General features: G+C 44.1%; 1 protein-coding gene across 4 annotated transcripts in view; it reads left to right on the top strand.

Moving 5' to 3' along the window:
* LOC147021309 (insulin-like growth factor 2 mRNA-binding protein 1) overlaps nucleotides 1-14,927 on the top strand; it is an 88,100-nt gene extending 73,173 nt beyond the window's left edge. For all 4 annotated transcript variants that reach the window (XM_085891143.1, XM_085891142.1, XM_085891139.1 and 1 more), the window contains 5 exons: nucleotides 1,463-1,579; nucleotides 13,158-13,232; nucleotides 13,504-13,635; nucleotides 13,926-14,039; nucleotides 14,304-14,927. In XM_085891143.1, the coding sequence (XP_085747269.1) occupies nucleotides 1,463-1,579; nucleotides 13,158-13,232; nucleotides 13,504-13,635; nucleotides 13,926-14,039; nucleotides 14,304-14,408 (543 nt within the window). In that variant the 3' untranslated portion in view covers nucleotides 14,409-14,927. The remainder of the gene's footprint in view (nucleotides 1-1,462; nucleotides 1,580-13,157; nucleotides 13,233-13,503; nucleotides 13,636-13,925; nucleotides 14,040-14,303) is intronic.

Genomic DNA, 14,927 nt, shown 5'->3' with positions numbered 1-14,927 from the left:
ATAAGTCTGCTATTTTTCGATTGAAAATGAGGTTCAAGTTCCACGGGACAGTACAAAATCTTAATTGCTCAAAGGCTGGTCACCCGAGGACCTGCAAGATCACGAGAAACCATTGAAGTGGTCCATGAAGCATTTTTGAGGTGCTCCAGGAAACCGTTGTGTTGTCGATCTCAAGAATTGATCTTATCTTTCTCATGTGCACAAAAAATTCTGAAGCAGAACTTAAAATGTACCCGTATCACAAACAAATGAAGCAAAAACTAACAGACAATGATAAACAACTTTGTTTGATGATGTGTGAATCGTTTGAGGGGAAAAGTGTGTGGGGATCCAAATTTCTGAGTAATGTGGTTTTCTGATGAGGCCGACTTTGTTTTAAGTGGTCATGTTAACTCCAAAAACAACATGTTTTGGGGTTCTACTGTAGTTCTCCTGTTGAAGTTTCTTAAAAGGCTGTTGCACATCCAGAAATGAACTGCATGGGTTCCCCTAAGCAAATCTGGCATCATTGGGCCTTTCTGGTTTCAAGATGAGGAAGGGAAATCGGTAACCATAATCACTGAACGGTCTGGGAAAGTTATCCAGAAGACCTGGGTTGCATTAGCGAATAAGCACCACATTAATAGGGTGGTGCAATGATGTCAGCAAGATGGGGCCACACCTCACACTTCCAACAGATCAATACAGTGGCTACAACAGAAATTCAGTGGTCAAATGATCTCGAGGACAGATGTTGAACGGGTGCCACATTCTCCGGATCTCGCCCCACCTGACTTCTATATTTTGGGTTACCTGAAGGATAGAGTGCACCAGGGGAGATCATAGACTATTGACGACCTCAAAAATGCAATTGCCACCAACATCAAAGTTATTCCGGTTCAGGAATGCAGCCGAGTTATTGACAACTTTACGAGGAGGATCCATTTGTGCCTGCTGCAGCAGGGCAGCCATTTAGAAGATGTTTTGTGAACTGTCTGCTGAAATCACAAGTTTCATTTTTATGTTACTTTATTCTACATATTACAAAGATTCTTATGTGCAAGTTTCATGTTGTTTCGATGGAAAATTGAAAAAGTATAAAAACAACTTTGGGTTGTGTTTTTATGAAATACCCTGAATGATGTATGACAGCCAAAAGCAAACAGTACATCGACTTCGATATTTGTAAACATATCCAACCTGTGAAGTTTATTGGTCTGGGCTTTAGTTCAATTCTATATCTTATTGGAAGTGTAAAGGAAAAGTAAGTTGATCGTGGAACTTGTATGCCGAAACGAAATGAGATGCAATTTATGTTTCACTTCTATCCATTCAGAATGGAGTTCTTTATTTGAAAAGTCAGATATTGTAGCAGTCAGAAGATCGGAGAAAGTTTGTTGATTCTTTTGGTTGTTGCAGCTTTACTTCTAGTCAGGTTGATCTTTGCACCCTCGTTTCCTCTTCTTAACATTTTATCCCACAGGCACAACATTCAGAGACAGTGCGGCTACAGATTCCTGCACAAGCAGTAGGAGCTTTGATTGGTCGTAAAGGGAGACACATTCAACAACTGGCTCGCTTTTCTGGGGCTGTCATACGGGTACTTCCCTGCTCGCCACCCCTCCCCCCCATTCTACATTTCATTTTTGCCTTTTTCTCTGCTTTGCATTTGTAGCAGATAGTTATATCTACTAGGACAGACCAGATACTGTTTTAAACAGCCTTTTTACAGTACAGCCACTTTTCCTTGCTGAGCAGGGGTTAGCTTTTTTTGGGCTCCATGCAATCATGGTTCCCTTCTTGAGGCAATGTATTATGGCCGGATGCCCTTCCTGACGCCAACCCTGGTCACCTCATACGACACACAGGGATATGGTACACCTATTCTAACCGGGTCATACAATGGGACCATTGTATGACCCGGTAGTCATTTCTGGTAGTCATAACCAGTCTACACTGGTAGTCATTTCGTCGACCTCGGAGGGATGACTGGCTGGGTCAACCCTCTGGCATTAATTTGGTGGCCAACGGGGCTCGAACTCAGGACCTTAGGATCCCAAGCCAACACCAGGCTTCAGACCAGATACTGTTTCTGACTATGAAATCGATTGAATATATCATGAAATCACTGCATTAGCAATTTGGCTCCAAATAATTGTTCTGTCATCGCAACTCACACTTCCACGTCACCAGATGGTTGTGTCTAATTCCTGTCACATTTTGGAGAAATAGATAAAAAAGAGCGTAGTCTGGAAAATAATATTTTATTTGCTGTGAATTGATTGCCTGAAAGCGAACATGAAATCCATTGGATGTTCAGAATGTATGGTCAAAATATTTACTACAATGCTGTCGTAGCCAAAAAGATATCAAATGGTGATGTACAAAACAACATGCATGTCTTTGGAAGAAAAGAGATGAAAATGGAGTCTTTATTTTTAATTTTTTTCCTGCCCCTCTGACAAGGTTGGAGATGGGGGATTTTAGAATGAGCTCTGACCGACCGATTATATATCCGTCCATGTAGTTTTGTGTATTCGGTATTTCAAAAACCATTGAAATTTAGCATTCACATTGCAGCTATTCCTCATGACACTATCTCGACTTGATTAGATCACAGCTGTGATTGGTTGAATTATATTGCCATGACAACCATCTCAGTAGCTTGGCGTATGTATGCGACATTTCAAATATCGTTCACGATTTAGCTTTCATATTACACAGATATATTGGTCATACCACCCAAAAGGTAGGGGACCTCGAGTTACTGAGATGGTCTGGCCACCATTAGAGAATCTTGTGCTCCTTGTTTTGTGTAACCTCAAACATATTATGACCACGAGCAAGTTGCCTGTGCTCACACAGGATTCTAAAAGGGGTAGCGATGGAGACAGCAAAATTGCAAATGGCATTTTCTGTGATCGAGCCAGCAAGCTGAGCAACAATTCACATTTATTGACAAATCTGGTGCAATTTAAATGCTTTAATGGTGGTGTGGTGCTCCATTTGAAACTGTTTGTTTGATATATGTAGCTTTTTGATGCCTCGGGTGTCAAAAATAGTGACCAATTTCAAATTTATAGAAGGATACATTTGAATTGAACCTTATACACTCTTACACATTTTAATGCACATGGCACACATGCAGGAGAAAGTGTTTCTAATTGATGAAGATGCTACCTGCCAACCAGTGACGTTACTAGAAGCCAAGCGTTGTGTTGGCTTCGTGGTTAGGGTGGCCGGCTTGGGATCCTCGGGTCCTGAGTTTGAGCCCCGTTGGCTGCTGAATTAACACCAGGTCAGGTCGACTCAACCTGTCATCCTTCCAAGGTCAGCGAAATGAGTACCAGTGTATCCGCAAGAATAGAATCCGCAAGAATAGAAGAATGTTACTGTAAGATCTTGCAGGATCAGCATCTCCATAGGCTGGAAACTATGTCGACTATTTCACTCGAGACTCCTTTTGCACATTTGAGGGGGGAGGGAGGGTGGGGGGAACAGGGTGAATTCCATAGGTGGGAGAAAAGATGAACAAAAGAGTGAAGGTGATTAAGCCTCTATTTTGGAATTTGGACAAGTAGAGGGGTACTAAAATGCATCTGTTGGGGATGGCCAGGTGGATAAATACTGGAAGAGAGGGGCCAGCAAAAGCCAGTCTGCCATGAGAGAGAGTACAGTTCTCGATTAAGCTGTGGACGACTAATAAACTAATAAATTTCAGATCGACTAATAAATGACCTTGCACAAGGGAGGATATCCACTTGGAAGCTGACTTGGAGACCAGCCTTGATTATATGGTCTGCTGAGATGTCGTGGTTGATTGTGGGATGTTTTTCTTTAAGGGGTTCAACTTCTTCTAGTAACTGATCAAAGAAGTGTGCGTGCGCGCACACGCATGCACATCCTTCTAGCAGCACTAGGTAATAATGAGACTATTCTGGAATTGAATGACCTGTTGCATCTGATTCGTTATCTGGCATGCTTTTACGGATGTGGCTGCTGCTGGTCTTTCGTTGTGATAGGGTGCTGTGTGGCAGGCGTAACGTGGAATTGTCAGGAAAGTTGAGAGAAAGAGTTTGTAACGCATCAGAGAGATTATTGTAATTGCATTAACAGCAAATGTGACCAAGAAAATTGTGGCACTCCAGCCTCTATATCTTTACTCAATGCAGTATTGTCATTGTCCTTTTCAAATCCAATTATATGTCATAAATATTGACTCTTCGAGATATTTCTGCTTGCCATTTATCTGCTTTGATGTTTGTTATTTCAATCAGGCCCATTGCTGTTTTATTTCGTTCCTGTTGCAAAACCCTCTGGTGTTCTATCTGCAATGAATAGCACTTACAATTGCAACCAACTTGAAATGGCTTCTGATAACATTTGAAGGCAAAAATATGCAATCTGCCAATTTCAAAGAATTTTCTTTGTGTGCTCTTGAATGGTAAATCTATTTTGACAACTGTCACTGATGTGCTTGTTCTGAAAGTAAGGCATCCTTCATGATACTTAATATTGTGTAGTTTAAGGCAGTTTCCAGGTTGACTGTAATTTCTGCATTTTCAGTCGATTTGTCTTGCTGATGTCGCCTGAAGGAAATAATGCATCAAAGAGCAATTCAGAATTGCTGAACTTTTACACACTTTTCCTAAGGGATTATGGCCGTATTTCGGGAGATCTGTATTGGTAACGTGCTTTTATTGGTCGGTTAATTTACCACTGCTCTCTTTTCCACCCATCATGTTGCAAACATAAATACATTGATATGGTCTCTTAATTGAGTGGGGTTTCAAACATGAGGGACAACCCAGATTTCATATTAATTATAAAAGCTGAATTACTGTATGCTTAAATCGATGAGTTGTGAACATGCTTAAATGAAAACAAGTGATTTGTCAGATTTTAAAATTATGCCTTCTTTGAAACTCGACTAACATTGTTACGGACACGGGTCGGATAACTCTGAAAGCTTGGCATATCTATCAAAAGACCACGGACGTCGTTTGCAACAGTCACCTCTGGCCGGATCTTCGCACCCAGGGTCGGGTTACCATACCTGTGAGATGAATGAAGCAGATTGAGAACTGTGCCTGCGACTTCGTAATGGCTATTAATTCACTGAGCAAATCAGCATTACGCATCACACCTTATAGCCTGTCAGACCAATTAATCACTTGGTTCATTTGCCCCAGGACTGCTATCTCAGATTAAACCTGAGCAGAATAAGTCAAAACATTATATCAACTAATTTTTATTGTACAAGCAGGAAATTGGCAGGAGAAATGGTGTTTGGGGAATTCAGGAAAGGCAAGGCAAGCAAATGTTGTGGTTTTATAAACCGCATGCTGAGATTGAAATGCTCGCATCACGTAGACTCTTTAGAATAGTTATTTCTGTTATGAACGTTAAGAATAGTGCCTTCCCTAGGGGGGTTATTATGTAATTAATTGTGTTGTGTTGGGTAGTTGGTTCCCCCTCTCAACCCATTGGGATAATAGAGACATCAGCACGTGATGACGTGTGCCGTGACGACATCGGACATGCATGTTTTACTGCCATGGCCTTCAATGTGTGCGACTAACACCAGTATTCTTCAACACACCAAATTCCCATTTATTGTTTTAAGCGCCACAAACTCCTTGTTTGTCTGTTGGTATGAATGGACGTCTACCCTGTAATGTAATTTATTGCGGTCTACCCCTGTACTGTATTTTGTTCCCCTTATCTCCATTCATTCTTTTCCACCCAAAATGACTGACAAACTGACCAGAACATGACCCAGCTTCCCTGAAATTATTGCCCCATTCCCTCGCTTTATGCCATGGATATTTCTGGATGCTTGGGGTTCGTCCCTGGAGCATGGGGGTAGAAAGGGCGATTGCCCATGTTAAGTGTGGAGCTCTGCTCATGACAGTCGGAAGGACCAAGTGAGTGAATATCCGGCCGGGCAGTAGAATGGGCGAGGCTGTGGGGGAACTCTCCAATGGCTGGCATGGGGCCGGCTCGTAGGATCTGACATGGCCCAATAGCTGGTCCTAGACCGCCTTGGAGGATCTGACGTGTGGCTCATTGACCCCACCTGCCCCAGGGACTATAAAGCTGCGCTTGGTGCCTGGTTCGCTCTCTCTTGCCTCGAGCTGTCTCTGTCCTGGTTGTTGCACGCATTCTCTCTCTCTCTCCCCCCCCACCCCGGTCGTCACATTCATTTCTGCCCTGGTCTCGGACACTGCATTGCCCTTGCTTCTCTGGCCCTGGACGCTTTGGTTCATGCTTTTGACGGAGCTTGTGGACCCTCAGTTGTGCGGAGCAGTGTTGGGGACATTCTGGAGAGAGGTACCAAGCTGGGGCGGGTGACAGTGACATACATACAGGTAGGCTGAGGCCACCCTGCCCTTCCCAATTTGTCTCTCCGTGTGTGTGTGGCATGATGGATACCCTGTTTTGTTATCTGGTAAGTAAGGCAAAGGTTAAGCTGACTTTCACGTTTTCTTTCCTTTTTGTAAATACACATCTTGATTGCTCTTTTGATTGCATTTCCCCTTTTCTTGCCCCAGTTGCGCTTTGACACCATTAAAGCCCTTGAGTTCCTTTCCCTCCTTCCCGTACCCCTCATCACTTATTGTAAATAAATTATTCTTGTTATATTTTCAATCTGCCCATGGTGGTCCTTTTCTTCCATTGGTCCAGCAATGTCCGTATGTAGATTAGCCGAAAGGTTATAATTCCCCAACTAATTGGCTGTCATATCAGTTAGGCATTATGCTAGCGGAAAGCTCGGCCTCATGAATCAAGATCCAATACAGACAACAGCACATTTGCCGAGGGCATGATTCCCTGGGAGGATCATGTGTTCTTAGGTAAACGGTTGTCAGATGGAGGACCCTGAATCACATGGTCAAGTTATTGGCTTTCGCTGTTAATTCGTGACCCGCTATGACATGAACTTATTTGTGTGTGACAGATTCGATTCCCGGTGAGTCTGGGGAGAACCAGGGATACTCCCACCCTCGTACCCCGTAACTCCGCGTCACAATATTCATAAATGTACAGGCACATATACATTGCCTCTTATCCCCTACGCAATATACATGCCTCCGGATGCCTCACGACAATTACTTAGCACCTTTACGTTAAATGGATCCAGACATCCGGAGAAAGGAAAGGGTGTGGGGAGAGGGGTAAGCAATAGTGGTGATAAAGAAGTAATGTTGGAGGGAGGTCTTTTACGTGCCTGCTGCACCTTTCGCAACACTGGTTGAAGCTGTGATCGCCCACTGCTCGGCAGTTCAGATTCGTCTCCTTCCTCCGCTCCATCAGCGCCCCAGTCAAGGGGTCACTGGATGTTCTCTGGCTGAATGTGATGGACAGAATAGCTAGTGGAAATCTCGTGTCATGAGGTGGTGGCTCTGCGGCAGTCAACTGGTTTACGTGAAGGCACACTGGGCTCGTAAATGTGCATCAGTGTGTGGGTGAAAATCATGGAAATTACGGAAGAAATAATTGGAGTCAGAAAGATGGGAACAATGTCAAGAAATGAAAGAAAGAAAGTTGGAAAAGTGAAGATTCATCGGAGAGAGATTCATGTACATGTGGAAGAGGTGCGGTGAGAGGAAAAGGAATTTTAAATATTTTTATTTATTTATTTATTTATTTTGTTTGCAATGTCGAGGCTCATATGTAAGCTAAAAGACAATTTACAACAAGGGGAACAAGAGATAAGAGGGGTAGTGGGAGAGAAGGACAAAACGGTGGGGAACAGAAACATTAGGAGATCTGTGGGAGGGAGAGGGATGGGGCGGAATACACAGGGTAAACAAGATGGACACTACATGGACTTTCAGGACAGAAAGCAGGGAATTTGAAGGAGGTGAGTTTGGGGTGGATTAGCAGGGGGAAGATGAGGTGGTGAACAGATGTTTTGAAGACCTGGGGGCGGGGGGGAGAGTGGGATTAAAGAATGTGGGAGTCACAGCCAGAGCAGGGGGGTGAGACCGGAGAGTAGATGGTAAAAGACAGAAATACCACCAACTTGCCTGCGATGAGAGAGTGGGAGCCAAAGACTCAAACTCAGCGTGGGAGATAACAATGATACTTAATGCCTTGGTTTCCAGAGCATGAAGCCGAGAAAGGTGAGAGGCGGTAGCACCAGATCAGACCAGAGGGGAGAGCAGTACTCCATCAGGCTGTGGATGAAAGCTTTGAATGTGGTCAGGAGCTCAGATGTGCCAAGGAAGGACTTTGCACAATGGAGGATGCCCAGTCGGCGACTGGCTTTGGAGGCCAGCTTGGAAATGTGGCTTTCCCAGAAAATATCGTGGCAAATAGTGTGACCCAGAAGCTTGAATGAAGCGATCTCTTGAAGAGGATTGTTGAGAAAGTAGATTGGGTAGGGGGGAGCGGGTTCCAGATTGTCCTTTTGAAGAGACATTGTGAGACTGTGAGGCTTGTCAGGGTTGAAAGGCATGTTCCAGATGTTGGACCAGCTTGTGGTTTTATCTGGATCTGCAGAGAATAAAGAGGCTGCTGCTTGCCGATCTGAGGGATGTCAGATGGTACGACAGAGGGTGAAGTCATTAGCAAAGAGGTGGAGGATTTTCCAGAGTCGGAGAGATCATTGATGAAAACTAGAGAAAGAACAGGGCCTCGAACACTGCCTTGAACTCCAGCCTGGACAGGAAGAGGGGATGAGAGAACTCCATTTAGGACCAGCTGTTGGCTGCGACAGGCGAGGAAGTTTGCGAGCCATGAGTGGCATTGGCCTCTGATACCATAGTACAAGAGTTGGGTGAGTAGGGCAGGGTGCCAGACTATCGAAAGCACACAATATGTCTAGCGAAACGGCTCTGATTTCATGTCTGGCATTGAGTACCTCCATCCATTGTTTGGAGAGCAGAAGCAGCATATCCAGGGTAGAGTGACCTGGTCTGAATCCAAATTGATGATCAGAAATCAGGCCATTGGAGAAGAGGAAGGATTTGATGACTGAAGCGATTATGGATTCCATCATTTTGCTGATGATTGGGAGAAGGCTGATTGGTCTGTAGCTGCAGGGATCTGTTTTTGCACCTTTTTTAATGCAGAGTGGTAATTTTTGCTGATTTCCAAGCAGATGGCAGATGACCTTGGGCAAATGAGAGGGTGACGAGAACACAAAGAGGGTGAGAAAGAGCAACAAAGGAGGTTTCTTGGACACAAAGTCATAGGCTGATGCTGTCTGTACTGGTTGCAGAACCTGAGTCAAGGTTTGACAGCAAGCTATCCACTTTGTTAGGATAAAATGACAGAGGGTCCAGAAACAGCTGGGTGTGAATGGGTCAGGTGGGTACAGAAAGCGATGAGTTGGGGACACAATACTTATAAGCAAACACGGAGTTTAGGCATTCAACCTTTTCACGTGCAGTGTCAGCAGTGTGGTTATTTGAGGTAAGGGAGGGGATAGATGGGGAACATACACCAGAAGCAGACTTGACTAGACGCCACCAGGATTTGGATGAGGGAGACAGGTTTGAGAGTTCAGACTTGAGATGAGAAAAATGTTGTTTTCTATCTCTCCTGAGGGTGGACACACACTTGTTCTGAGCTTTGTGGAAGGAACTGAGATTGTCTTCAGTTGGATTTGTCTTCCATGAGGTGAAGGCAAGTTGTTTCAGGACAACTTCCTCGCCAAAAGCTTCAGTGTACCATGGGTCGGAGGAAGGGTAGGACAACTGAAGACGAGATGGGATAAATTTGTCCATGAGAGCAAGTTTCTTTGAAAGAGTTCCCGCGATGAATTGATGTCGAAGAAAGTAGAGATGGGCGACCAGTGTAGAAGTTTGATGGCTGCTTGAAGACCCTGCCAGTTGGCCTGAGTGAAATGCCAGACTCGACGGCACTGAGGTGGTTCTCGAATAACAGCCAGAGAGATGTCTACTTTGACTAGCATGTGGTCAGATGAACCAATTGGAGTGGAGGTAGAACAGATAGAATATTTTTGGGGAAATTGGTCAAAATCAGGTCCAGAAGTGATGGAGTGCCGTTGGTTGAGATCCAGGTCAGGAAGTTGACAGATTGTGTCAGTCCCAATGAGTCGCAGAAGTCTTTTGCTGAAGTGCCATGGGAAGTGAGAGAGGTACCCACACCCAACCACCTGACGTGATGACAACTGAAGTCACCACATACAAGGAAGAAACAGTTGGGATGAGAGGACAGAAGTTTGTCCATGTTTTCGGAGAGCGAGATTTAAATGGAGTCATCACTGTTTGGTGGACGGTACAACACAGGTATAAAAATGAGATGGGAGTGGAGGGGAAGCCGTAGCCGGAGGTATTCCTGGGGGTGTGGGGGAGTGAGGGCAGTGCATGGAGAGTGAGGAAGAGTCTTTGATGAAGAGAGCAACTTCTCCACCAGGAAGAGGCTCAGGTCTGTCATACTAAAGGAGGGAGTAACCAGGTAGAGATACTTGGGAGTCAGAGACGTTTTGAAGGAGGAAAGTTTCTGTTAAGCAGATTGTCTGGTTTGTCAGTGGCAACCTGTATGGAAAGATGTCAGGTTTGAGCGAAGGCCTCAGATGTTTGAGGTCCACACTGTTTAGGAAGAGGGAGGGGAGGAAGCTATGCGTGCAGGGGAGGAGAGGGAGCAGTGTAGGAGCAGGGGGGGAGGTAAGGAGAGTTGTTGAAGAGCCAGGGGAGAGGGCTGGATGAGGAGAAAAGGCTCTGTGGTGATGGGTTGAGGTACAGTGAGTAATAAGAGAGGGGTCAGAGGGCAGCTGGAGATTTGAGGAGGTGACGTGATGAGATGGAAGAGAGAGGGCGGTGTAAGGAGGCAGCTTTGTGGATGTGAGCAGGGGGTGGAGATTGGAGGGAGAAGGGTGAGAGGAGAGTGCTGAGGGGGGGGGTTTGAGAAAGGCGAGGGGGAAGAGTGTGAATGATGCTTTGAGAGGGAGGGTATGATGAAGGGAGTGAGTAGGGGGAGGTACAAGATTTGAGGGATTGAGAGGAGGGGAGGATTCATGAGTAGAAAGAAGGAGCATGTTTGTGATGTTGAGTGGACTGATTGAGAGAGATATCTGTAAGGTTAGACAGGAGCCCACAGATGCTAGAACACCACACACTTTGGGCCAACAGAAGAGGAGCTGATGCTGAAGCAGAATACATTGAAAAGCTGCTAAGAGCAGAGGTAGGATGAGGGATAAGGAGAGGGGATAACAGGTGAGGGTTTAGGACTTGGTAGATGTAAGGTGGTGGGGTGACTTGGCACTGAAGTTGGGAAAAAAAGGACGATTGATGGAACACGAACATGCATTGCAAACTTGGATTTCAAAATTAAGTCAGAGATGCAATAAAGGAGAACTAAGAGAATGGAGAAAAGAAACGTTGTTACAGTGGGATTTTTTAGATACGGAATGAAGGAAAGGTGAAATTGGTTCTTTTTCCCAAATTCTGACTTAAGCTCTGTGTGTTCCATATTTTATTCCTTCGCTTCCTCCCTCACTCCTCAGCATCGCAGGGGAGTGAGGGGGGGGGTCAAGACTCCCTTTGTGATGATCAGGATCCCACCTTTTGACCTAACAATGGCGCCGGATTGGTGGAATGGGCCCTTGCAGAGATTACTTTCCGGGAACTGGGGGGGGGGGCTTGGAAATTTGTGCCCACCTGTGAGATTTGATGGATGGCTTCCATTTGAAGCCTCCTTGAACTTGTGCTAGATTCTCCACAATTTCTCCATTTAAAGGAAGGACGTGAGGACATCATGATGTGAGTTTGCGGGAAATGATTCAAGATGAGAATGTGCAGAAAGGAAAGAACAAACTTGTTCGAACTCGCATTTGCAACGCATATCTCTCCACATGAAAACCATGTATTCTTAATCTTTAAACAGAATATTTAGACAGAACTAGTTTTAAACCCCTGTGCTTGTGCTTTGTCCTTCCCTGGGGTTCATGACCGTCACACTATCCTTAACACCCTTTGCATGAACTTTGCATTTTATTGGTTCTGGCAGTCTGGATGTGTGCTCACTTCAGCTACTGCTTCATGCAAATATATTCTTGTGATCATTTACAGTTTACACCTTAGGTATATCTTTCTTCAATTTATTATTTTCCTTTGGTATCTGTTTGTTTTTGGAAATATAGTTGGGAGCTCTAATCAAGATTTATTATTATTATTTTTGTGTGTGTGTGTGTGTGTGTGTGTGTGTGTGTGTGTGTGTGTGTGTGTGTGTGTGTGTGTGTGTGTGTGTGTGTGTGTGTGTGTGTGTGTGTGTGTGTTTGTGTGTGTGTGTCTTTGGCAGTGTCGTTCTTTTGCGGTCTGATGCAGTGGTGTTTGGGTAGTGCACTTAACTTTGACCTTCCTTGTCTGAATTAAAATCTCAACCAAACTATAAACTGTCAGATTGGTGATTCCGCAGACAGAGTGTTGCATCATTATCGTCACATGGATGTCAAGCTGGATGCCTTGCTTTCAAGCATTTAAATTAAAAAACAAAAAATTGGCTTTACAAAATCGAAAGTCCTGGAAGGGCATGGTGATGGGGTGAAAGGGCAGCGTAGTTACTATGAGGCAACAGTTGGATATAAGGGGATGGACCAACGAAAATGACGAGCAAACACAGTAGCCTGTATGTAAGAGGGTTGAATCAGGTTGGGCTAATAGTGCGAGAAATGATTGGTGGTACGAACGGGGATTTATTTGAAATTTTGGGGCACAGCCTGCTTTTAAACCCTGGAGGGAAGAGTGCAATTGAACATTTTCCAGAACAAGTTGCTCATGCCCACACGGGATTCTAAACGGGGTCGGGATAGAGGTGGCAAAAATGCAAACTGTATCTTCTGTCATCGAGCCGGCAAGCTGGGAGCAACAATTCACATTTATTGCCACTTCTGATACAATTTAAATGCTCTAATGGTGGTGAGGTTCTCCATTTGAAACCGTTCAATAAATGTAGCTTTTTGATAACAAAGGTCTGTCATGAAAATTTGTTTTGGTGTCCGTCTGTGACAAATTGCAACTTCATAGTAGGATGCAGTTCACTTATGGAGAGGTTCTTATGAAGAACCCCATCCATAAGGGGGGATTGTTTGCTGATTTTCATGAATACACCCGAATTAAAATACAATTAATTCATTTAATTTCATCTTTGTTGTCAAAGAAGTACAATTTGTCAGAACAGACATTTTACATGAGCGCAATTAACAGATTGCTCCTGTTTCACAAGAGGATGCTGAAGAAAGAACGGTCATCATCATTGGTCCCCCAGAGGCCCAGTTCAAGGTTTGTGCCCTTGTGCTTTCTTGATTGCATTTAAATTACCTTCATTCGTTTGTAACACAAAACTCTTACTACACCATGGAAACAGGATGTTAAAGTGGGATAACTTGGGAGGTTGGGGTTGTGTTTTGGGGGCTGTGGGTGCAGGGTGGAAATGGAAGGGGTGTGATGTCAGTTTAATTTTTTTTTTTGTTTTTTTATGCATTATAAACGGCTGAAAAATTGCAAATGGTTTGTAATAAGTTTTGAAGTAAATTTTGCTGTCACATGCCAGGCCCAAGGCATCATTTTCAGGAAGATGAAAGAAGAGAGCTTCTTCCTCCCACGTGAAGAAGTGAACCTTCAAGTCAGTATTGACATCCCAGCTGAAGCAGCTGGGCGAATTATTGGTCGTGGGGGACGTACGGTGGGTTGCAGGGAGAAGTAACTGAGGTGGGGGGGGGGATGGAAACTGGTGGATGGGGGAGAAGATGACTGAAAGGATAGGAGATGAGTGTGGACAAATGTTTAAAAAAAAAATTATTTTAAATATTTCGATTTGTAAACCAAATGATTGTTTGGCAAAGGGAGCATCCTTTGCATGTGTGCTCTTGAATCAATTGACCACTCGGGTAAATAGAATTAGGCTGCACAACCATGTGTTTCGATTCTCATGGCTTCCTTTTTATAACTTGTTGGTTTTGCTTACTTCACCAGGTGAGTGAGCTGCAAAACCTGACCAACGCTGAGGTCATGGTGCCTCGTGATCAAATTCCAGACGAACAGGGAAACATCATTGTCAACATCAAAGGTCATTTCTTTGCCAGTCAGGTGTGTGGTGCACTCTGTTCAAGAAAAAATGTCTGCCTGCCCTCTTGCAAATTGTAACCAGACCACAAGTCGCAGCTTTGTTTCCTTGTATTTGTTGTGATTCTTTGAGTCACTTTGACTTGGTTGATGCTTGATTGGGAATTTCAAACTTGCATGGGCAGCTACACATGTATCATGCCCAGAAAATAATTAGTGATGTGTGTGGAGGTGAAAGTTAGCTAATTGCAGTTAAAGTTATTGTTCATTGCATTGGTCTCTGAATAGATGGCACAACGCAAAATCCTGGACATGCTGGCCCAGTTGCGCTACTTTTGGAACATACCACATCTACGCCAGCAGAGGGAGAAGGGAGAGCAGAGAGGGCAATGAGGATTCTGACAAATGTCAACATTTCACGTTTGGGGCTACTTCACAACCTGTTGCCTTCTGTTTTACGTGTTTTTTTTTTAATTTGTCCTCTCTGTGCCTTACGGTTTCCAAGGCTATTTTGGCTGTTTGTCCTTGTAATCTAAAACATAGCTCACATGAAATTACCTCGGTTTACATGTTTTACTCTCTCTGCTTGATGTTTGTGGAGTGAGTATTGGGCATTGATCTAAGGTTTTGGAAATGCCCCTGTTGGTGCTGCTGGTCTCTGGTTCTAAATTGCATGGATTTTTTTTTTCTCAGGTTATAGCAACACTGTGTAATGGTGCTGTCTGCTCTGCTGTGCACAGGACAATGTCTTGACGACTCGGTGTGCCCTTCACATTCACCTTAAGTGCCAATCTGCAATGTCCTCAATCTCCTCTGATGTTTATTTGAAATCAGAGATGTGATTGATGGTTTTGCCCAAAGTTTATTCATATATGTGCATCTGCCGACAAAATAAAATAATTATTTAATCTA

Source organism: Eptatretus burgeri, chromosome 8 (assembly GCF_056783735.1).
Source record: "Eptatretus burgeri isolate ZD-2024b chromosome 8, Ebu_testis_v1, whole genome shotgun sequence".
Taxonomy (NCBI): domain Eukaryota; kingdom Metazoa; phylum Chordata; class Myxini; order Myxiniformes; family Myxinidae; genus Eptatretus; species Eptatretus burgeri.
This window is presented reverse-complemented; position numbering and strand designations above follow the sequence as displayed.